We start from the raw sequence: 26,145 nt of genomic DNA, 5'->3' as shown, positions 1-26,145 counted from the left end.
AATATAACGGCTTAAAGGCACTGACCTTCCTTCCACACTATTCTCAATCTCCCGCTATCCCAGCGGAGATTAACACGAGAACAGTCAACGAAATCCTTCCGAATGAGGATCACACAAGGTCGAACTTTCCACCGTCGAAAATCGATTCTCCTCGATCTTTATCTTCCAAATTCTTATCTTCACTCTCCACCAGCAAAGAAACCGCTGGCAATGACCTTTTAAACTTTAGGCATTATATAAAACTTCATTTTTCAACTAAACTGCGTCATCACATTAAATCACACAGTGACATGAAGTCAGCTTGGCAAATCTAGCCACGAACTGCCCCACCTGACAGGGTGGGTCTTCCTTTTATACCCTGTAAAAAAAACCAGTCACATGACCTCTACTGGCGGGAAAATGACATCACTCCACCATCACAAGACCATTACCTCAAGTCCAGTATAACTTCAACCCCAGTCACGTGACAAGGATACCACTGTCACGTGCACGTAACAGATGTCACCAGATTATAACAGCCTGGTATGAAAATACCAATGCCCAAGAACGGAAAAGGTTACAGAAAGTGGTGGATACAGGCCAGTCCTTCACAGGCAAAACCCTCCCCACCATTGTGCACATCTACAAGCGGCAATACCACAAGAAAACATCCAGCATCAAGGAACCCACTGTCCAGGCCGTGCTCTCTTCTCGCTTGCTGCCATTGGGAAGGAGGTACAGGAGCCTGAGGTCCCACACCAGCAGGTTCAAGGACAGTTATTACCCTTCAACCGTCAGACATCTGAACCAGAGTAGATAACGTCATTCACCTCAATACTGACACGGGAGAGGGAGCGATCGCATGAGGCAAGGAAAAGCAATGCAATTGGGATGAAGGAGGAAGCAATACAGTAAACACAAGGTACACTGCAGATGCTGTGGTCAAATCAACACGTACAAAAGCTGGATGAACTCAGCAGGTCGGGCAGCATCTCATTTCAACGGATGCTGCCTGACCTGCCGAGTTCATCCAGCTTTTGTACGTGTTGAAGCAATACAGTAGTTAGTTTGCGAGGAGCAGGCGTTGGAAACCATTTGAAGACATGGGAGATGAAGCGTAAGCTATAAAGGTGGACGGAGCTCGATGGAAAGAGCGTTGAGATCCGTTGAACGATATTAAGAAACGGTTTTAATGTGGGAGGCATAGGACAGGAGTGTTTTGGGTCAAGATGACACAGGGAACCTGGAGGACGAATGTGAGACCTTTCGAACAAAGGGGCCCGGAGATCGTTCCATCGCGGGGAGTCGGGAAACGGTTCAAACGCCAAGTTGCAGCCAGCGGATTAAGTGCAGATGTCAGCATTGGAACAGATTTAGAGTCAGCTGGAGTACGAAGGGTGCGGGACCGGGTGAGAATCTCCCGAATGCTGGCACCCATGTCAGTCACAGCCGGTGTAAGCGGCGTTTTAATAAGGGACGCTAAAACCGTCTCAGAAGTTGCTGAAAATCCGCCTCTGCTGTCAACCAGATCTCCCCGTTCTTATCCTGGCCACTCTTGGTCATTTTCAAAGCAACGCTAACAAATACAAGATAAATCCCTTCAAACTTCTGTACATTCACGCCAATTTAAACATTATTTGCAAATTTAAGTATTTATAAGACACCCCCCCAAAAAAAAACCTGGCTGTAATTTAGTCGGTGTAGTTTGTGGCCGAGGACAGCTGCTTGTACGCGACAGCAGCGTACCGCCAAACTTTACTGTGGATGTGGTGCCGATCAGAGGTTGTCTGGGGGTCTCGGCTCCTTTCTTCCGCTTCAACTTTTACATGTCATTTCCTGCAACATGGTGGTCAAGGCGAAGAGACGAGCGAGCCTCCCAAAAATATACATGCCGAACACCAGCAAACAACTTCTCCCTCGCCTCTGACGGGTGAAGGCGGCGGCTGGAGTCCGAGGCAACGACCTGGAGCCGACTGAAGCACACCGCGCCGGCAGCTTGGTTTGATGAGAGGAGCGAGGGAAAGAGGGATAAAAAAGAAGTGCCGCAGATTTCAGTTCCGATTGTCTACGTTTTATGTTTTTTATAAAAGAAATAATTATTTCTTGAGGTAAGGGAGCTCCGCTGGCCGATAACGTTAAACGGGCCCGGTGGAAGAGCGGGAGCGCCTGCGGTGTACTGGGACGGGGGCTGGCGGGAATATCAAAATGCTGCGATCTATGTTTTATTCTGTCTGTGGGGGGACTGAAGTTTTGGCTGATGATTTGGCATTTTGTTGTTGTGTGTTTCCTGAAAAACCTGCTTTAATCAGCGGCGCAGATCGCTGCCCATTTTGTGAACGGTCGGGGGGGGGGGGGGGAAGAGCGACCCGGGGTCAACCTAACTTGCATGCTGATTGCGCTCTGATTGCTAGGTGCCCCGACCAATCGGGATGGTGTGGGGGGGGGGAGGGAGGAAGGAAGCGCGAGATGGGCGCTCGGGCTCCGAAACGGAACGCCGCTGATGTCATCGGAGCCTGGCAGAGGAGGCGGGGCCTGATCCCCTCAGGTTTGGTGGCGCAGGCTGTTTTGATGACGTCACCGGCGTGGCTTTCGTGCGGCTTTTGAAAGCCCGCGTCTGCAGGTTTTCGGTCACGGTCGTATACTTCACCGTGTTTACAGTGTTTATGAAAGCTCACATTTACAAATTGCTATTAATAGTACTGGAGTTGTGCTGATAATATTTAGTGAATGCTGAGGAAGGAAATTTGTACGGTTAATTCAAAATCAATTTCATGTCGTGCTCGAAAGATTTCATAGCCGGTGAAGCGGAAAACAGAAAAGGGACAACTAGTTTCTGCTCCCCATAAACGACCCTGGTGATTAGCAAATTATTGTTTTTTTGACACATCACTGAAGCAAAAGTTGGTTAGGACATAGAGGATGTTTGTGAATTGGGAAGCCGGGTGGCCGGAAATAAGACGTGCCAGAGACGAAGATGTGGGGAACAAACGTGCAGCTGTTTATTTTGCCTTGTAAGACATCTGCCCAGAATGCCCTAACATTATGTTCAGTAGGTAACACACTGGGAAGCTTAACAGCAACCAATATCCATGAATACCTAACATATCACCTCACCTTATTTTAAAGGTTCCTCATTTTTTCCAAACTGTCCTCTACAGTTCAGTATTCAATACTATCATCCCCTCAAAATTAATATCTTTCAAGATCTTGGCCTCAATACCTTCTTGTACAATTGGATCCTCAATTTCCTCACTTGCAGACCCTAATCAATTCCAATTGGCAACAACTTCTCCACAATCTCCACCAGCACAGGTGCACCACACGGCTGTGCTCTTAGCCCTCTGCTCTACCTGCTTTGCATTTATGACTGTGTGGCTAAGCATAGCTCCAGTGCCATTTTTAAGTTTGCTGATGACACTACTGTCGTAGGCTGAATCAAAGGTGGTGATGAATCAGCATATAGGACGGAGACTGAAAATCTGGCTGAGCGGTGCCACAGCAACAGCCTCTCACTGAATGTCAGCGAGACCAATGAGCTGATTATTGACTTGAGGATACTAGAGCCAGTGTTCATCAGGGGATCAGAAGTGGAGAGGGTCAGCAACTTTAAATTCCTTGGTGTTATCATTTCAGACTATTTGTGCTGGGCCCAGCATGTATGTGAATGCAATTACAAAGAAAGCATGGTAGTACCTCTCCTTCCTTAGAAGTTTGCAAAGATTCACATGGCATCTAATACTCTGACAAACTTCTAAAGATGTGTTGTGAAGAATATATTGACTAGTTGCATCACAGCCTGGTATAGAAACACCAATACCCTTGAATGGAAAATCCTATAAAAAGTAGTGGATATGGCCCAGTCCATCATGGGTAAAGCCCCCCCCCCCCCCCCCTCCATTGAGCTCATCTACATGGAGTGTTGTCACAGGAAAGCAACATCCATCATCCAGGTCATGCTTCCTTCTCACTGCTGTCATCAGGAAGATGGGTACAGGAGCCTCAGGAATCACTCTACCAGATTCAGGAACAGTTATTACCCGTAAACCATCAGATTCTTGAACCAATGGGGATAACTTCATTCAACTTCACTTGGCCCATCACTGAACTGTTCCAACAACCTATGGACTCACTTTCAAGGACTCGTCATCTCAAGTTTTTGATATTTATTGCTTATTTATGTGTTATTACTATTTTTGTCTTTTATATTTGCTCTATTTGTTGTCTTTTGCGCATTGGTTGGTAGTCCGTCCTGTTGGGTGCGGCCTTTCATTGATTCTGTTATGGTTTTTGGATTTACTGAGTATGCCTGCAAGAAAACAAATCTCAGGGTTACATATATATACATCAGTAATAAATTTACTTTGAAAGAAGGTAGACTGCCTCTATTCCCAGACATAACCCTAGTGATTATTATTCTCCATGTGCTGATAGTTAGTCACTAAACTAGAGATTAATTTTGTCTGGAGTCTGCTTGTTCCTGTGAAGGAGTTGATGTAGGGGTTGACACTGAAGTATTTTTATCTCTTGGTGTATGTGTAGATTTTGTTTGGGTACTGCATTGTCGGGAGGGGTCAGCTCAGAAAGCACAGGCGATGGAGGAGCACTGGCTGTGTCATTTATTCTTAATGAAGGTTCTGCAGTTGTCTCAGAATCCGGTCCCATTTCTACAACTGGATTTGTGTTGGTCAGTTTGTGTTGGTTTTCAGTGGCCTCAGAAGTGGGCAACAGCTGATCAACATGCCTTCTCCAGATGTTGTGGTTCCTAGTTTCTACTGTGTATGACACAGGACCAGTTTGTGCCACTACTGTCACGGGTACCTACTTTGTTCCAGAAGTGTAGTTCCAGGCAAATACTCTCTTGCTGTGAAACTTCTTTACTTAGCTTTAACATGTCTCTCTGCTTGGGGTTTCTGATCATTTAGCTCAATCTGTTTTGTGTTTGGGAGTCTAAGCAGGTCATGCCTGGTGTGGAGCTGTCTTTTCATCAGTGCAGTGATGTTTGCTGCGGTACGTCGGCAAGATCGTGCTAAGATGCTGGTTGAGGGATCCACTTACCACTGATGTCTTGAGGGCTTGTTTCATTATTTGTACAAATCATTCAGCAAGGCCATTTGTGTCTAGGTGATATACTGCTGACTTGATGTGCTGAATACCATTTGCTCCATAAATGCCTTGAACTCTTCAGACAGGAATTGTGGGCCATAGTCACTTACAAGCTGTTGAGAAAGCCCAAAACAGCTAGAGGTGGAAAGTAGCTCCTCAGTGCATTTTTCAGATGTAGTACTCTTCAAGATGGCAACCTTGGGCCATTTGTGTATGTCCACTATGACCAAGAATATGTGGCTTTCTGCTGGTCCTTCAAAATCCACGTGAGTCGTCTGCCGTGGTCCTCAGGTCATTCCCATGGATGCAAAGGAGCAAGTCGAGGAGCATTTCTCACTCACTGAAAACGTGGGCTTGCTTTGGCCTTCTCTTCAGTGGTTATATCCAGTTCTGGCCACCAGAAGTAGCTGCATGCAATTTCTTTCATGTGTACTATACCAGTGTCCTGCTTGTAGATCATGAAGCACTTGCTTATTTAATGGTGGAGGAATGACAACACGATAGCCCCATAGTAAGCATTCTGCTTAGACTATGAGCTCCTTCCATCGAGCCTGGTAAGGTTTCTATCTATGGTAGGCTCTCCTTTCCATTCACAAGTTACCATGTCCACCACTTTAGATAGAACAGGCTCAGTACGTGTGTGCTTCTGGACTTGCACCACAGTTATCAGAGCTGCAGATAAAAGACCTTTGAATAAAAGTTACTTGAAGTAAAAGATCTCTTTCGGGGACTGCTCTAGAGCTGTAACTGCTAAGGGAAGTCTGGATAGTCCATCAGCATTCAAATTGTGCTCTGACCTCTAGTACTTTATATGTACTGACATGCATATAGTAACAGAGCCCAATGTTGCATTGGACTAACAGCCAGGGAAGGAATGCTCACATGTGGACCAAAAATTGATGTCAAGGGTCAATGATCTGTCAGTAGTGTAAGTTGTCAACCAAAGAGGGAATGATGGAATTTCTTAACTCCAAAGACATAGTGACTTACTGTTCTGCTTAATGTCCTTGATGCAAAAACAATTGGACACACTTCACCTGACAGCATGACGTGTGAGATAACTGCCTCCACACCATAGAATGATGTGTCGCAAGCCAACTGTATGGACAATGACAGGTAAAAGCCTCTTCACAGCAATCTGTCCACTGCCATTGTGTTGATTTATTAAAAATTAATAAAGTGATTTCAGCATGCTAGATAGGTTAGGACCAAAGTTTGCATAGTATGTTAGTAGTTCTAAGAAAGATCTTAATTATCTTGCATATATTCTGTGGTGATGGAGCCTCCATGATTACCGTCACCTTTGGTGCCTTGTGAAGCCCTGAGTTGTTGATCATTTGGCCCAAATATTCAATCAAAGGTTGAAAGAACTCACATTTATCCTTCCAGACTCTTAAGCCCATATTCCTTGAGTCTCTGTAGTAGAGAATCCAAGTTTTGTAGATGCTCGTACACATATTTCCCAGTAATGAGTAAGTCATCCAAATAGCATTGCACTCCTGTCAACCCAATCAGGATCTGGTCCATTGCTCGTTGAAAAGTTGTGGGAGCTGAGGTGATGCCAAACAGAAGCCTTTAGCACCTGAATATTCCTTTGTGAGTCACTGTGGTCAATAGGTCCTGTGACTCTGGTTCTACATGCACCTTCAAGTATGCTTGACACAGGTTAGTCTTGGTAAATGTTTGTCCTCTGGCCAATCCTGAAATAAGGTTATCAATGAGGAGAAGAGGGTATTGTTCAGCTGTAAGAACCCAGTTAATGATTACCTTGAACTCTCCACAAAACCTTAATGACCCATCTCCTTATATGATAGGAGCCAGTGGAGTTGCCCATTCACATATACACAATGGTTCTAATACCTTAGTCTGGACCAGTCTTTCTAATTCAGCCTCTATGGTGGGTTTGAGGGCATATGGAACAGGTCTTGTCTTAAGACATTTGGATATTGTGTTGAGTTTAACAGCCAGCTTAACAGTGATTCCTTTCATACTGTCTAGTTCTCTATTGAATACTTCTGCATTTTTCTTCAATATGTCTTGTAGACCAGTGCTTCCACCAATCAAGTGCATTTTGTGCCAGCTGAGTTTGAGCTGCTCCAACCATGAGTGGCTCAGAAGTGCTGGATAACTACCTTTAACACTATACAGTGGAAGTTTCTCTCTCAGTTTGTTAATCTCTGCTGTAACTGATATTACTCCCCTCACTGGAACAACCTCACCAGTGTAAGTCTTTAAAGTCAACCTTGCCCCCTCTGGGGTGAGATGCTGCAATTTCTCCTTATAAACTTCTTCTGACACCTCAGATACTGCAGCACCCATGTCCATCTGCATCCTTAATATGGCCCTAACCAACAGTGGAGTCACCCAAAAGCTGTCTTTCTGTCCTGAAACAGATAAAGCATACAAAGCTTCTTCAAACACAGAGTGAGAGTCACTCAGTCTGTCCTCTGTATCCTCCATCTTGATCATATGTTTCTTTTTGTTTTTCCAACAGTTATTTTTCTTTATTCCAATCTTTTTGGTTTGCAGTGTCTTTTTACTTTTACAGGAACATTCATTATTTCCCTGTTTGCCATAGTTTTGGCAATCTGAATCCCCTATTCCAGCATTTTATTTTGCTATTCCTATTTTGCTACAACATAGGTTGCAATTAGGTGTCTTATTCTTAAAGTCAGTAGAAACTTCATGAACTTGGGAAGGTGCGCGTAATAGTTGTGCTTCTTTAGCTGCCATCTCAGTAGGTGTACTAAACTCAGTTGCCTTCTGTAATGTTAGTCTGTCTCCTATAAGCAAACATTTCTGAATTGCCTCACTACATTACACATATGAGTACCATGTAATGTATCATTCAGCGACTGCCCAAAAAATCATAGTGTTCAGACAATTGCTTCAGCACCACCACAAACTGAAAAATAGACTCGACTTCCTCTGGATTCATTTAATGAATTCTAAACCTCTTAGCAATAATCAAAGGTTTAGGTGAATGGTGGTCCTTTAAAACATTAACTATGTCCTCATAAGGCTTATCGTCAGGCTTAGCAAGTTGCAAAGTTGCATAATAAATTAAAAGTTTTTGTAGCCATCAGTCAGGTTGAATACGAATATCATCTGAAATTTGATTTGCTAGTGCAAAATATCCAAATCTTTCAGAAGATGAACTCCATTGCTCTGTTTAGTCATACGGCCCTATATTTCCAAACATTGTCACCATTTTCAAACACAATCACGTTCCAGAAAAGTTAAATAGTCTTTTATGTCTCTCTCCTTCTGTTATATATTTTATTTAACAATCCCATTCTCTCCCCTTGGATTCTTCACTCACCATGCTTCCTACAGTTGTTTTCACACGGCATGCAGCGTCTTCTTTCTACTCACCCACATAACACAGCACTACGCTCCCAGCATTGCACACGGACTTTTCTTATTGAAGGAATCAAAACAATAAATATCACATGAGGATTTGTCACTTCGCCATCAGTTGCTATGTTTGTGGTACTGGCAAACTGGGCGGCAGTGAATAATAAACACGAGAGACAGAAAGGTGAGGAACAAACAGCAGCTGTTTATTTTGCTTGTAGGTTATCTACTCAGAACGCCCTCTCACGTTATGTTCAGTATATAATGCACAGGGAAGCTTGACAGCAACCCGTAAGGGTCAAAATATACATGAATACATATCAAGGATACTTGCTCACCTTCAGGTTTTCTTTTGTAGTATGAGTATCTGCAAAATAGAGTGAAACCTAATTTCTCCATATCAAGAACAACATATCACATTGTAGAATAGAAATGAGTTCATTCTTCAAACCACTTAGTGCAAAAAGAACTGGCAAGTCACCTGCTAGATATGTTACCATAATTCACACTTTCGCACTACTGATGTACCTGACTTGCTGAGTATTTCAAGTATTTTCTGTTTTTATAAATAAAAAAATGTCGAACAAATATAAACAGGAACTACACCATGATAATCTGAAAGTATTAAACCCACTCCCCTTTTGTCCTATTTCTTACTCTGGCCCCTTACCTCTTCTTTTGACCTACCTATCCCCTGGTGCCCCACCTTTTTCCTTTTCTCCCATGATCCACTCTCCTATCAGATTGCTTCTTCTCTAGCCCTTTACTTTTCCCACCTGCTTGGCTTCACCTATCACTTCTAGCTAGTCCTCTTTCCCCTCCCCCCCACTTTTTATTTTGGCATCTTCCCCCTTCCTTTCCAGACTTGAAGAAGGGTCTTAGTTGAAATGGCGAATGTTTGTTCATTTTCATAGTTGCTGCCTGATCTGCTGAGATCCTCCAGTCTTTTTTGTGTGTTGCTCTGGATTTCCAGCATCTGCAGAATTCTTTCTTTGTGTTGTTTGGAAGGTTGTCGAATGTTGATTTTGGAGCTTATGTTGTACTTCACTGGAACTGGAGGTTAAGGAAAGGGGAGTTTTGGATGGGACAGAGAATTAAATTGATGTTTGAAATTAGTTTGGGATCATGCTTGTGGAATGAATGGATGTATTTGCAAAGCAGTCACTCAACTTGTGTTTGTTCTTCTTTGGGTGGAGGAAATTGCATTCAGCTGCGAGTACAGTTACAGTATGTTAAGTTAAAATAGTATAATTAGATCTCTGTTTTACTGGAAAGAATATTTGGAGCCCCAGGCAGTGGATAGAGAGAAGATAACATGCCAGTTGCTATATCTCTTCCACTTAAAATGTGAAGCTTTCAATTGGAAATGAAGAGGATTTTGTGAGCATTGAACATGGGAGTCACAGAGGGCACAGTCACTTCAGAATGCTGAAAAGGAGATCGGTATTTTATAGTTTTAAAAAATATTTATTTATTTATTAAATTTTAGAAAATTACAAAGAATAAATGTGATGATAAAATAGTGAGAAAAATAATATTAACCCTCCCCCCTCCCCTTAACCTTCCCCCCCTTAACCTTTATCTAAAGAAAGAAAAAAAAAGAGAGAAAGATTGCCTGGATATCGGAGGATCCCCACATGCTCCATGGAGTTCAAAATAATTTTAATATTTATTTTTACTTTCCCCAATTACTTTATAATTTTATCTTCAAAGGACCTAATCAGTATTTTATAGTGACAAGACAGTAGTGGTGCTGGAAATCTGCCTAAGGTGGAGACTAATAGAAAGCCATGAGAACCCTGTTATGATTCTTTGGAGGAAAATGAAGAGATGAGAGTGTGGGAACTGTCTATATTATGGAAGGGATTCTCTGAAGTTGCAGATGATAAAATTGTAAAAACAAATTTGACAGATGAACTGGAATGTGGAGTATATTGCTTATGGAAAGCAATGTGAGAGAAAGTATAGTTGAGGTTACAGTAGATATGAAGAACCTGAGGTTACAAGAGATATCAGTTGTCAGCTTATTCTCTGAATGAAGCAGCCTGTATGATTGCCATCCCATTCAGTACCCTAAGCATAAACTCTCAACATCACTGGTAATATTACACAGTCATTACTTGCATAGAGAGTGGCTTGTAAGAACAGAATGATCTATAATTTCCTTGCAAGTTTCATACCCTCGTTGGTCTAAATATTGGAACCTCTGATCTACTTTCACCAGGGGAACCCTAGTAGTTCAAGAATTAAGGTCAGGGTTAATTGCTGGCCTACCAGCGATGCCCAATTCTAGTAAATTAATTTAGACAAAGAAAAGAAAGGAAGATTAAGAGAGACCACATGAAGATGGAGGAATAGAAGAAAACTGGTAACAAATCTGAATGGATTCTTTTAGTTCGGGGCAAGAGGAAGTAGTGGTACTGATATGGTTATCAATGTACACCACAACAAGCTTAATGAAATGTTTGATTTGGATGTTAGATAACAGCATGGTGTAGTCTGACAGAAATGACAGGAAGCTGGATGAGAGTGAATGAGTGGAGCAGGCGATTCATATCATAACATCAGTTAACAATGTAAAGATCTGGAGTTGGATTAGGCCTGTGGATAGTGAATTCTGACAATGCGAGAAAATATCCACTTCATGTTGACCTTGAAAGCGTTGAAGTTAAATGCAAGGAGATGAAGCAACTTATCGTTAGAGAGAGGGCATTCTGAATAAATAACACTAGTGAGATTGAGTGGAAAAATGGGGGTTAACAGATTAACAGGAAGTGGAGAAGGACCCAGTAACTGTTGCCAAATCTGAGATGTTGATGCTTGCCACCGTTGAACCTGAAAATGAAAAAATTATTCTTGTTAAAGTGAGAGGAAGGTATCAGTTACCTACATTATGTGGAAATATTTTTTTAAAGTCAGTCAGCATGTGTATTCTCTTCTGGGCTGTTTGAGATGGGGAGGCTGGACAGTTTAAACTACAATGTTTTTTTCAAATAAATGACGCTGTAATGTTATAGTTGTGCAATACCTTACTTCAGTAACTATATTTTTCTAGTACATACATGGTGCGCTGCATTTGGTAGCTCCAACAGTTTCTGGCTCTGCTGCAGCAAAAGTCTGGAATTGGGTTCGCAGCTGGCGAGCTCAAACGTGGACCGAGACAGATGATTTGTGCCATTCTGGTACTGTGGAAACTGCAATATTGCAATTTAGACAAAGCACTAAATATAAATTGAAAACCAAAAGATATCATAACTAATGTAAATTAAAATAACAAATTATGCAGGATCTTTTAAAAAATGAGATGTTGTAATGCAAGAGGTATGCCAATGATTGTGTACTCAAGACCTTGCTTGGCTGGCTTGAATAATACCAACCCTGACAGAAACTTCATTTTTCAATCTTTTTTATTGATTTTCAAATAAAGAATATACAAATACAAATCAAAAGAGGAGTTTAACAAGTAGATAATATAAAAGACATATAAACAGCAATATTAAAGACAAAAAGCATATAATATCAAACTCAAATAGGTAGTATATTATGCTGTTATATATACAATGGTCAGAGAGAAATTACAACTCATAGCAATCATAAAAAAAAGATTGGAAATTTTATTGATAGAGAAAGAAAAACCCCTCTAACTAAACTAAAACAAAAAAGAGAGAAAGAAAAAAAAAGAAAAAAAAAGAAAGATTGGGCAGTCCAGTGGGTCTTTCCTTTTTTTTGGAATCGATGGAATTAGTGCTTCATAAAAAGTTTTAGGAAGGTTCCCAGAAGATGTAGAATCAGTGAACGTTTGATGAAGATGTGGTATAAGCGTTTCGTGGAAGGTCTTATAAAATTCTACCGTAAAACCATCAGGTCCCGGAGCTTTACCTAATTGCATAGAGGATATAGCCTTGGCTATCTCCTCTTGTTTAATAGGTGCATCTAACATATCAGCATCTTGAATCGAAATTTGAGGTATGTTTAACCTTTGCAAAAATCTATTCATAGTGACATTACTATCACAGAATTCAGATTTATAAAGATTAGAATAAAAGTCCATAAATATCTTATTAATTTCAGAAGGATCTAAAGTTTCTGTTCTATCTGGTCGGCGAATTTTTAAAATCTGTCTTCTGACCATCCCAGCCTTTAACTGACCTGCTAAAAGTTTAGTAGATTTTTCCCCATGTATATAAAATAAACTTTTAGATTTAAAAATTTGCTGTTCAATGGGAAAGGTCAGAAGTAAATCATACTGTGATTGAAGTTCGACCCTTTCTTTATATAGGTCTTCAGTAGGTTTAACTGAATACGCTTTATCTATCTGTTTAATTTTATTAATAAGCACTGACAATTCCGCTTTAGTTTTCTTTCTCAAGGCTGCTGAATATGAGATTATCTGTCCCCTAAGAAAAGATTTCAAGGTGTCCCATATAACCAGATTTGACATTCCTTCAGTTGTATTAAATTCAAAAAATATAGAAATTTGCTCCTTAATAAAATTAACAAAAGCTGGATCCTGTAACAAAACGGGGTTCAATCTCCACTGTGAGATTTTCAAAAATCTATCTGGGAGCTTAAGGGTTAACTTTAAAGGCGCGTAATCTGAAAGCGCAATGATGTCATACGCACATTCAACAACGGAGTTTAACAGACGTGTATCTAAAAAAAAGTAATCAATTCGGGAATATTTGTGATGGACGTGTGAAAAAAAAGGAGAAATCTTTATCATTGGGGTGTTTATATCTCCAAATATCGACAAGGCCATATTCTAATAAAAAAGAGTTAATACAAGCTGCCGCTTTATTAGGAAGCAACGGATTGGTTGATGACCTGTCAATCGCCGGATTTAAGCAACAATTAAAGTCACTACCCATGATCAGCTTATATTCATTGAGATTCGGTAACTCTGAAAAAAATTTCTTAAAAAAATCAGAATTATCTACATTAGGTGCGTATACACACACCAGAGCTACCTTTTGCTCGCATAATAAACCAGTAACAATTAAATATCTTCCAGTCAAATCAGTAGTAGTATTAAGGTGTACAAAAGGGGTTTTGGGACTAAGCAATATAGAAACGCCTCTTGTTTTACTATCTGACAGTGAGTGAAAAAGAGGCCCTTCCCAAAAGCGAAAAAATCTATCCCCATCCTGTTTTCGTGTATGATTTTCTTGCGCACAAATAATATCAGCATTAAGTGTTTTTAATTTCTTAAAAATCTTTTTACGCTTAATGGGATGATTGACACCGTTCCAATTCCAAGATATTATATTAATTTTATTAACATCCATGTTTAAAATTGAGTTTAATATTATATAAAAGAAATGTTACGCAAGTACAGATTAAACCAAAAGGCGCGCGTGGGTACAACCAGAAGGAGTGACTCATTTATGAAAGAGAAATCCATCAAAAGAACTGCCCAATCAAGAAAAAAACCTACTCTAATAGACCCCTCCCCCTCCCCCCCCCCTCTCCCCGCCCAATAGATAGAAAGGAAGGAACCAATAGGCTGGTCCCATGCTAACTAATTACCTTTGACCCTGTTCTCCAACTTGCGGCTCCATATATTAAAAAAAAAGCAAAAATCCCACGGAAAATAGCCTTAATAAAAGGCACAAACAGAATTCAACTACTATAATATTGTGTCTAACATTAATAAAAACATAATCAACAATGGCCATCTTAGAATCAGCTGAAGTAGCTTAAACACATATTCAAAAGAAAGAATAAATCCGAGCAAATAATGTTACAAAGAATATTCTTTCTCTTGAAAAATAAAAATAAATGAATATATGTATATAACAGACCTAAAACTATAAGTATTGAAACAAATAAAAAAAATAAAAAGATTAATACACAACAGGTCCTACATGGACCACTAAAGTACAATACTATAAAGGTTCCCTACAAAGGTTATATATGTATTAATTATTAATAAGGTAAAAAAAAATAAATCGACCACGTCCCATACCAGAAAGTGAAAAGGTATAACATTTACTTAACTCAAAAACTCCATAAACAACTCATACAGCAGATACTTCAAAATTGGCTTTTGAATAATTGATGTAACTTTAATATTTTATTCAGTAGGCTTAACTAAAGTTTTTAATACACTCCCATCCCTTGTGAGGAGAGTAGATTCTCAATGGTTGAGATTTTTCAGGAAAAATTATCAGCTTTGCTGGAAAGTGAAGGGAGGGATTTAAATCTAATTTATACATTTCACTCATAACTTCTCGATATTTCTTTCTTTCGGCAAAGAATTTGGGGGGGATAATCTTCAACTATATGTGTGTTGAATTAAAGAGTAATTTCCGTTTCTTTCTGGCTTCTCGAAGAATAGCTTCTTTAGTCGTGTAATAATGCAAAGAAAGTACAACTGCTCGAGGGCGTAATTCGGCTGAATGGCGAGAGAATGGAATTCTGAAGGCTCTGTCGATTAAGGGGCTAGTTTCGAGGGTCTCATTGAAAAGTGAATACAGCATATCTGAAAAGAATTTTAACAGATCGCCAGCTTCAGTATTTTCAGGCAGTCCCAGAATACGCAGATTCCTCTGATGCCCTCTACTATCTAAATCAACCATTCTTTTCTTCGTTTTAGATAGTTCCGAGGTAATTTCATTGATTTTCTTTTCCATCAAAGATATCTTCACTCCTTGATCTTTAATAGTTTGCTTGAATAAATCACGCTCGCTCTCGATTCGGGTTGTAGTCTGCTGAAGTGTTTGAAGTTGAGAATTCAAGTTTTTCAGCGAGTCTTGAATCGTAGAAATAGCTTTTTTGAGCTTCCCGTTTGAACCGGTCAGCTTATCAATTTTAATATTAAGCGATCCGAATTCCGACTTAATGTCTTGTATTGAAGAAAATATTCCCGCTAGTGTAACAGGTTCCTCCGTTTTCTTGGTTTGTTCCGTTTGCTCCATTTCGGGGAATGTCTTGCGGCTTCTTAATTCAATACCACAACGACTTTTTTCGGCCATTGTAATTAAGTCGTAAAATCCTTCAGTAGGAATAATAAATCCTTCAGTAGAAGTAGTAAGTCATTAGAACTAAAAGGGATCTGTTAGTGGGATATCAAATATATTAAAAGAGAGAGAGCCGCTAGAAATGTGACCTTCTCCATATGCTGCAAAGATGGAGAAATTGACCGAAACTTCATGCATAGCCAGAGTCTTGGTCCTAATGCATGCTGACCTCAAGGTGGCTGCAGAGGACATGAGATCATTATTCAGCTCCATATGGATTGTGTATTTGCTAAGAAGGTCTAGGAAGGGATGAATTAGCCTTTATTGATGTTCATCCTGAGCAGTGTGTAACATAGGACTCTGCTCTGCAGGATGTTCCCAGGGACCCGTTCCACATGATGTTACATATTGCCACCAAGGTGCAGGGTTGTAAAGTATAGTATAATTTGCAGTAAAGTATAATTTGCAGGAAAACGTGTAGGCTCAAGAGCCTATATGGAGAAATTTAATAATCTGTTTTAGTGACCTTACTTGATTAGTAAATACTCGAGAGGACTTAACCTGGTCTTTGCAGATGACGCAGTTTAATCCTCCTGTGAAGAGAGTTGTCTGGAAATTTCTGGTGCGCCTCTGCCTCTGAGGGTATCATAGTTAATGTTTACTCTTGTTCATAGATGCTGCCTGACCTGTTGAGTTCCTCCAGCATTTTGTGTGTGTTGCATTAGACTCTTTGCCTACTGATACTCCCACCTGCAGCCAGTAATGACAGGCTTCTGACTAATAGCCAACAATTTGCTCTTGGCTTGGGCATACAGAGTATATCCTTCTTCCCTTTTCTTCCGTTCCCCATTCTGGCCTCTTACCTCTTCCCCTCATCTACCTATCACCTCCCCCCCCCCCCCCCCCCCCACCCGTGCAGCTCCTTTTTCCCTTTCTCCTGTGGTCCACTCTCCTCTCCTGTCAGATTCTTCCTTCTCCAGTCCTTTACCTATCCCCCCCCCACCTGACCACCTATCACCTTTTGGCTATTCTTCCAACCCCTCCCACTACTTTTTTTATTTTGGTGTCTTCCTCCTTTGTTTTCAGTCCTGACGAAGTATTTCACCTAAAACATCAACCATTTATTCATTTTCATAGATTCTGCCTGATCTGCTGAGTTCCTCCAGCATTTTGCGTGCATTGCTAAGGATTTGTGATGCAGAAAATTGTGTAGCAGATTGTATGGGTTCAGCTTTCCTCACATGTAAATCCTCTCAAGGGAATTGAGTCTGACTATATATCTCATGCATAATTCTTATGATTGTTTCTCAAATTAATTATTTAATTTCTTAACAAAACATTTATTTTATATTGTTAATCTGATTTTGTGCACTAGGAGCAATTTGAAGGAATATCCAGCGTATCTTCAAGTTAGGAGCAGGAATTATCAATGTAGGCCCTTAAGCCTGCTGAAATTCAATTGCAGATAATCTGATTGTAGCTTCAACTCTGCATTTCCATATTCTCTGTAATTTTTCTGTCCCTTGTTTATCTGTCTTTACCACCATCATATACCGCAGAAAGGGAATTCTAAAGGTTCATAACTTTTTGAGAGAAAACAAATAGCACACTCTGTCTTTTGTGGTCTTATTTTAAAAAGTCCTACAAATTAAAACTTCCACTCCACAACAATCTGTTAAAATTCCTCAGTGTCATACTGTAAATATTAATCATTTTAATTCATATTCCACTAAACTCCAGTGATTGCAAGCTAGTCTGTGTAAATTTTCCTCCTCGGATAATCGGTTCATTTCCGGTATTAGGTTAGTGAAAATTCTTAGAACATTCATAGTGCTCCAGATTAGATCTCATACTTTGCATTACTGAAACATCTCCTCCCTGGCTTTCAATCTGTTAAGATTGTTTTAAGTATTTGCTTTACTGGATTGTAGACTTTTGTGTATAATGCTGTAGGACTCAATATTTGGGTCTGAGATCTGAGAGCTCTGTGATCTCTTGCCATTTAGGAAAAATTCTTGATTTAAAAGAAAAGTTCTGCCAAGAGGGGAATTTCATATTTTCCCACATTATATTCTATTTGCCGGACTTCTGTCCCTTCAGTGAACCTAACTGTGGCCTCTTATTATGTCAGCTTTGCGATTTCTTTCCTATCCCTTTGGTGCCTATTTCTGGATCAGCTGGTATAGTGTAAAAAGTCAAGGCCCCAACTCTTATCCCTGTGGCATACCATTTGTTATTTTTTCCTGCTGTTTCTTGTATGCTATCTAAATTAAAGTCCACAATGCTACATCCTATACCATGGGCTTTTATTTCCCCCAATAATCTTTTCTCTAAAAGAGATTGTACAAAAATGGGCTTTTGACATAGTGACTCTGGGCTGATTATCAATGACATAGTTTCACTGATCCTACATTAATCCCATTTTGATCCTCCCCATATCATTGCCAATTACCCCCAGGTTAAATCTCTCACTTATGTATTTAGGATAATTTATAGTATCCAACCTACCAATTTAAGATATGAGATTAAACTGGAGCACCTGGAGCTCAATGCCTTTTATGCTTGCTCTGAAAGGGAGAATAAAACCACAGCTATGAGGATCCCTGCAGTATCCAATGACCCTGCGATCTCTGTCTCGGCTTTCAAGAGTGTGTACTGTTACGTATGTGCCACAACTCTGAGGGGCCGAAGGGTACAAAGTGGCCCCCTCCTTTTTGAGAATCGCAAGATCGCTATTAATTCGGGTCTGGGACCCAGGAAATGAAAGAGAGACGTCCAGAATACACAAGGCTTGGAATGTGTCCTGGCCTCAGCAAGACAGAACCACTGATAACGGCCATTGTCCCTTGGAGACGGAATTGTGTATTGAGTACTGTACTATTCGTTGAAGCCCTCAGGGAATGACCAAAGTGGGCTGGTTGAGGGATTGCATCATCCCAACCTGATTGACATCTGAGACCCCGTGAGTAAGGATAAAAGAGGGTCTGGGGAACAGCCCCTTCAGACGCACCAGGAGAGACGCTAGAAATCCCGTGACAGCGTTTAATAGCGACAGCCGGTGAGGCTCGCGTGCGTCCTTTTCCCTTGCCTGGGAATTGGTGGGCTCGCCACGGAAGAACGGTTTAGCTAAAGAAGAGGCCACACCAACAAAATTCCGAAGGATCGAAATCATAAAAAGGAAAGCCGGCAAGTTTTCTAAAAATCTCTCTTGACTCCAACCAAAAGCTGCAGCCTGAATGAACTGAGTGACTTTTATATTTCCATCGGACAATAGATTATCCCCTAGACAACGATAGAGCTGTTTCTTATTGATTATTATTATACCCGCACTTTTAGATTTAGTATTGACGATGTATATTATCTGTATGTTTGCATTGATATTATTTTTGTGTATTTTTACTAATAAATACTGTTAAAAATAGTACCATCAGACTTCAACGGACCTCTCTATCTTTGCTGGTAAGTGACCCAGTTATGGGGTTCATAACAGTACTCTCACAAGGTAGTACCTGGTAAGGCTCTGAAAAACTGTGCCAACCAACTGGTGGGAGTATTCAAAAGCATTTTCACTCTCTCACTGCTACAGTCAGAAGTTCTCACCTGCTTAAAAAGGGCAACAATTTTGCCAGTGCCCAAGAAGAGCAGTGTGAGCTGCCTCAACGACTATCCAGTAGTGCTGACATCTACGGTGATGAAATACTTTGAGGAGTCAGCAAGAATCAACACTTGTCTCAGGAAGAATCTAGACCCTCTGCAATTTGCCTATTGCCACAATAGGTCTACAGCAGACACGATCTCAATGGCTCTTTATGCAGCCTTGGATCACCCAGACAATGCAAATACCTATGTCAGGATGCTGTTTATTGACTATAGCTCAGCATTTAACACCATCATTCCTACAGTCCTGATAAAAAAGCTACAGAACCTAGGCCTCTGTACCTCCCTCCGTAACTGGATCCTCGACTTCTTAACTAGAAGACCGCAATCTCTACGTTTTGGAAATAACATCTCCACCTTGCTGACAGTTAACACTGATGCTCCACTGGGATGTGTGCTTAGCCCATTGCTCTACTCTCTCTATACCCATGATTGTGTGGCTAGGTATAGCTTAAATGCCATCTATAAATTTGCCGATGATACAACCATTGTTGGCAGAACTTCAGATGCTGACAAAAGTTCGTACAGGAGCGAGATATACCAGTTAGTTGAGTGGTGTTGCAGCTACAACCTTGTATTCAACATCAGCAAGACCAAAGAACTGATTATGGATTTCAGGAAGGGTAAGACAAGGGAACACAAACCAATCCTCATAGAGGGATCGGAAGTGGAGATGGTGAGCAATTTCAAGGTCCTGGGTGTCAGTATCAATGAGGACCTAACGTAGATGCAACCTATTGATGCTGCTATAAAGAAGGCAAGACAGTGGCTATATTTCATTAGGAGTTTGAGGAGATTTGGTTTGTCAACTAAAACACCCAAACTTCTACAAACGTTTGTACAAATATACCGTAGAGAGCTTTCTGACTGGCTGCATCACTGTCTGGTATGGGAGGGGCTATTGCACAAGATTGAAAAACGTTGCAGAAAGTTGTAAAATTAGTCAGCTTTATCATGGGTACTAGCCTCTAGTATCCAAAACACCTTCAAGTAATGTGCCTTAGGAAGGCAGCATCCATCATTAAGGATCTCCACCACCTTTGCCATTGGGAAGGAGTACAGAAACTCAAAGGCACACACTCAGCAATTCAGGAACAGCTTCTTCCCCTCTGCTATCAGATTTCTAAATGGACATTGAATCAATGAACACTACCTCACTACTTTTTTTCCTGTATTTTTGCACTACTTATTTTAACTCAACTATTTAATAGACATATATGGACTTAATGTAACTCAGTTTTTTTCTCTATATTTATTTATCATGTATTTCATTGTAGTGTTGCCTTAAAGTTAACAAATTTGACTACATATGCCAGAGAATTGAGTCTAGTTTTGAAGGTACAAACTCCATGTGGATAGCATCTGAAGTTTGAGCTCAGGTCTCTGACACTGCGACAACAGCTCTACTGGCTGCCCCACCTTGATGTAGTACTTCATCAAATGCCTTCTGGTAATCTTAAGTATAATATATCAGAAGTTTCATTTACCTATGGCATGTGTTACTACTTTAAAGTACTCCAATAAATTAGTTAAGTGCTTTCATATAAAACATCTTTAACTGCCTGGTTACCATAAATTTTTCTAAATGTCCTACCACATAGTGTTTAATCTTAGCTCAAGCATTTTCCTTGTATCAGGTATTAAGCTAACCAACCTGGAATTTCCTGCTTTTTTATATTCTTCAGCTTTTGAACAAAGGAGTTCCATTTGTTATTTTGCAATGGAGTTAAAGTTTCATGAAATCAAGGAAATTAAAACCAAAGTGGCAACCATTTCAGCAGCCACTTTTTTTTAAAGACCCTAGTGATTGTACTAGATAAAAGGGAATAAGCATAGAATGTGTTAGTTTTCTGTTTCTCTCCCCCTATCAATTCTTGACGTAGAGCTATTTCTGGGATGTCATTTGCATCCCTTACAATGAAGACTGATGCAGAATGTCTGTTTAATTCATCTGCCATTTCTTTGTTTCCTAGCATTGATTCCTTCGACTCATTTTCTATACATCTCAACCCTTTCTATCTGTTCTGATGTTTCTGGCTATCTTTATCTTGTATTCGAATCTGTCCTTCCTTATTAATCTTTTAGAATTCTCTTTTTTATGATCTATCCTGACCTCTACTCATCTTTGCACAATTATATGCTATTTCTTAAATGAAGATAGTTTGACAAAGGAAGATAGTTTAATACTATTTATCACTTTTCTAATTAACCAGAGCATGGGTCTTCCTTTTGGTTTTGACTACCCTATGTTGTCTTATTATAGATTGACACAGGTCCAAGATTGCCTGTTACTGTCTGTGCCTAGTAGTCCAGAACTTGTAGACAGCACTGAACAAATGATATCAGACTTCTGCTCTGACTTTCTATGGATTTTTATTTTGGAATATACCTGTAATAAAATATCACCTCTACTCAGTGGCTTCAACAGGGGATTTTGGGATCTGCATGAACGGGACAATCAACTACAGATCTTCACCAGTCAGATAGAGGGGCGAGAGGGGCGAGAGGAAATAAAACTTTTAAAAATAATCATTTAATAAAATTAAGACTAATGAGATAATATTGTAGTTGTTAAAATTTAGTTTTCAGTATCTTCAATTATTTGACAATTATTAAGGCTTACTGTACTAGTTTAATATTAAGATTGGAATAAACCTGTTTCTTGTGTGGGTATCTGTCATGCAAATAGTGCAATATCATTTCCTTCCATGTCTTTTATAACTGTATAATTTCAGCATATAATGAAGCTCCTAAATAAAACCAAGACGGTTGATTGCTGTTTTCTGCATTTAACTATGTTTATGTGGTGGCCTGAATTTAGTCCTTAGTTAATACTGACTGATGGTGATGGCACCAACAATTTATTTTGTAGCAACAGGTCTGAAATATTATGTGACACAGTCTGTGAGTGAATAAGAGCAAATGAGATGAGAGGTTTGTAAACATAAAGCTTTCTACTCAAAAACAATACATTTCTCTTTTATTACTAATTCAGCACATTCCACAAGTAACTTTATTGTCAAGAATAGGGAATTTTCAATATGTAATTTGTGCCATTTTTTCTTTAGCATTTTGTTTGTAACTTCATTTCCAAACCATGCACTTATCTGTTTGCTAAATCTCAGCCACTGGCAGTACGTGATTGGATGCTTTAAATCACTTGTATCTGTTCTGAAAATATAGTTGTTGGGCCCAGTGTAGTGTCCTTTCATGATTCCTAGCACAAAACACCAGTTTCTTAATGAATGCAATTTTTAAAACTAACTAAGCCTTATTTCATTTTGCTTTGTAGATAAGATGACTGAAAACTGGTCTTCAAAGCAAATCAAAGACAACTTAGACCAGGGACAATTAGCTGTGAAGGTAAAGATTGAGAAAGTGTTGCCTGAAGAAGAAGCAAAGTATGGGCAGTGGTAAGCAACAAACAATATCAGATATAAATCAGATGCTATTTTCAGTTAGAGGAATGTTATGTTCAAAGCAATATATTTATCCAGAAGTTTTAAAACTAAGGTGTGTTAGTGTGTATGAATTATTACAGTTTGCAAGAGATTGATGATGGGTTGTACCAAATGAATAGTGTTATATGCTACTTATATGAAACGTTTCCGAGCACAATTAAATTAAATGGCCCATTCATCTCAATTTTTTCTTGTAAGAGTTACATTTCTTTGTACTGCTTTATTTCACTTTTAAGAATTCATTTTAGCACAGTGCTTTCTCCATGATGAATTTTGTTGCAATACTAAACTGTAGCTAACTGATGTTCATGAATTGTCAGAGCTGCTATCCAATACTAGTCACTAACTTTCCTGTGAGCAAGCTGCGATTGAGGACTTTGTTTTCTCAAAGGAAGCACAAAAGTATTGAAGGTAGATGTGGTTCCATAACAATACCCATCTACCTTTTGTGGATGGATAGAGAAAGGAGAAATCAGCCTTTATAAGGTTGGAAAGTACACAATCATCAAGCGGAGGATTAATAATCATATCTAGCTGTAGAGCTTATGATCACCTCTGGAGGCCTTGTTGTGAACTGGTATGGTAAACCAATAATTTCAAATTTCTAATAGAGAACTTTACAGTGAGCATTATGTAAGAATTGTAACTGCATTACCTAAGAGAAATATAATTCCAAGAGAAATAAAAAAAGCAGTAAGTTAACATAAATGTGTTCATTTCTAGATATGGTTGAAGTCAAAGGTTAATATATTACCAGAGTATGTATACAGTACGTTATAAACTACATTGAGATTCATTTTCTTGCATGCATTTACAGGAAAATAAAGAAATACAAATAGAATTTATGAGTAAGTATACATAAACAAAGACTGACAAAACGACCAACGTGCAAACGAAGAGAAATCATGCAAATAATAATTAAAAAAAATATTGAGAACGTAAGTTGCAAGTGCTTGAAATTCAGTCTATAGATTGTGGAGTCAGTTCAGCTCTGAGGCAAGAAGCTATCCACACTGGTTTAGGAGCCTGAGGGTTGTATGGTAATAGGTGAAAGATGAAGTGTAGGTAGATATCTAAAGTATAGAAATAAACATGACTTTACAGCTCAGAACTGGCAAGAAATTGGGCTTTAATGTGGTATTAAGTAGCAAATTTCTAAGCAAAAGATACAGTAATTTACAATTTAACATTGCAGAGATCAGCATATTTGTATATTTGTCATATGGTGCTGAGGCTAAGGTTCAGTTTTTATGATCAGGAAATGGCGATCCCTTTCGCCTTGCCCCTCCCCCCCCCCCCCCCCAAACTGTACACATATATAACTTAATAGTGTTAAGCAGGTACGTTTTGAAGACATGAGGGAGTGCTGCATGCACAGAAGCAGAAGAAAATACATATGACAGAACCCAGGTGGCTCTTAGTACTATGAGGATATTGACATGAGATTGATATCTTGACAAGAATATTCATCAAGGAATTGAGACGCAACTTTCATTCTTCACATTAACTCCTTGTAGTTGTTGGCCTGAGAAGATGGTGCCTATGTTTAGCTTGGCTAACTGTCAATAGGTTGGATTAATTTAGAATTTAATTTACCGATATGCTGCTAAAGCACAGATACCTAATGGGCAATTCTACTTTCTTGCCAGTTAAAAAATAAAAGAATTCACATATGATGTTTATGAACTCAGTATAATTAGATGCATCTAAACAGGCAATTAATTTTCAAATCAGGTAGTAAGAATTTAACTGTCAAAATAAATAAATACAATTTAGTTATATTTCTTATTGACCCTAGAATAGGTTAAAAAGTTAGTGTATAGTGATGTGCTGTAATAGTCTATTTTCTATATAACAGTTAATGCAAAATTAACCTGTGTAGCTGATTATAAATTTATAGTACAGATCAAACTGTTGAACTCAATTTTGTGGATGAAGGTGTGAAATTTATTGTTTAATTAAATATTTTTGCAATAATTGTGTGATGTACAGTGATAGAGCAACTGTACATGAGACAGCCTATTTTGATATGTTACATAACACAGTATTAGCAGTATGCCTCCTGTTCTTTTACAGAAGGACATTATTATGAAATGGGTTGTACATTCAAGCTTCATTTTTGTGGGCGAAAGTCAGGCTCTTATAGACAGAAATGTCACATTTTATACCAATGACATATACATATTGGTATATGAAACATCCAGCAATTTATCTTAGAATTATAATTGATTTGAGGACAGATTTCTGGGTGAAGCACATCAAATGTCAGTTAGGGATATAACTAACGAACTAAGCAAGAAATTCAGGCTGTCATTATGGAGGCTTGAGGTATTCTTATAGAGGTGTATAAAATCAATGAGGGGAGATAGGGTGAATGCATTTGTTTTTCTCCCCCCGAGTTGAGCTATCAAGAACTAGAGGGCACAGATTTAAGGAGAGAGGGAAAGATTTAAGAGCAACTTGACAGGCAACTTTACACAAAGTGTGGTATCTATGTGGAATCAGCTGCCAGAGAAAATGATGAGGCAGGTACAATAGCAGCTTCTAAAAGACAGTTAAGCAGGTACATAGATACAGAAAAGCTCAGAAGGTTTTGGGGTAAACACTGACAAATGGGACTAGCTTTGATATGGCATCTTGGTCAGTTGGGCCAAAGGGTCTTTTTCCAAGCTCTATAACTATGAATCTATTGTGGCGACCCACTTTCTGCGCAGGTGAACTGGCTCACGAATAGCCAGTGCGTGGGGGGAGACTTTGGTAATGCACCCCTGACGTCATTTCCGCCCGGAGAGGGTGGGCGCTAGGGATTAAATGCCAGCGCCGCAAAGTTTGAAAAAACTAGTCTCGAAACGACTTACTGACTGCATGTCGTTATTTCAGCGCTGTGTGTAGCACATCGCTACATTGGTGACCCCGACTGTCCAAACGGGATTTGGACCAAAGATGACCGACTCTTCATCTGTTCACGCAGTTTTGCTAAAACTGCTGACTTTCTGGACGCTGCGACCACACGTGTGGTTTAGCCTAGCAGAAGCCCAGTTCCAGATTCGGCAGATATCTTCTGATTCCAAGCGTTACTATCACATGGTGAGCGCCCTTGACCAGGAGACGGCTGCCCAGGTTGCGGATTTCATACAGTCGCCCCCGGAAGAAGGCAGATATGAAGCATTCAAAGCGCTGCTCATTGGGACCACGGGGCAAGAATATTTTCCAAAGTAGACCTCGTCCGGGGATACCATCAAATCCCGGTGCACCTTGAAGACATCCCCAAAACAGCATTTATCACCCCGTTCGGCCTGTTCGAGTTCCTCCAAATGCCTTTCGGCCTGAAGAATGCCACACAGACGTTCCAGCGGCTAATGGATGCGGTGGGACGCGACCTGGACTTTGCGTTCATCTATTTGGACGACATCCTTATAGCCAGCAGTAGTCGCCAGGAGCATCTGTCCCACCTCTGCCAGCTCTACTCACGCCTGAGTGATTTCGGCCTCACGATCAACCTGGCCAAATGCCAGTTCAGTCTCGTATCATCAACTTCCTGGGCTTCCTGGGCCCAACACGGTCAAAGGCCTACAGGAGTTCGTTGGTATGGTGAACGTCTACCACCGTTTCCTCCCCTCAGCAGCCCG

General features: G+C 39.9%; 1 protein-coding gene across 1 annotated transcript in view; it reads left to right on the top strand.

The window, feature by feature from the left end:
* The first annotated feature begins 1,693 nt into the window (after window positions 1–1,693).
* Window positions 1,694–26,145, top strand: part of LOC140729428 (uncharacterized) — a 92,060-nt gene continuing 67,608 nt past the window's right edge. Inside the window, exons 1-2 of the mRNA XM_073049153.1 lie at window positions 1,694–2,087; window positions 22,348–22,468. Of these exons, the coding sequence (XP_072905254.1) occupies window positions 22,353–22,468 (116 nt within the window). The 5' untranslated portion in view covers window positions 1,694–2,087; window positions 22,348–22,352. The remainder of the gene's footprint in view (window positions 2,088–22,347; window positions 22,469–26,145) is intronic.

This window comes from Hemitrygon akajei, chromosome 6, assembly GCF_048418815.1.
Source record: "Hemitrygon akajei chromosome 6, sHemAka1.3, whole genome shotgun sequence".
Lineage (NCBI taxonomy): Eukaryota > Metazoa > Chordata > Chondrichthyes > Myliobatiformes > Dasyatidae > Hemitrygon > Hemitrygon akajei.
Note: the sequence above shows the minus strand (reverse complement) of the source record. Positions and strands in the feature narration are given on the sequence as shown.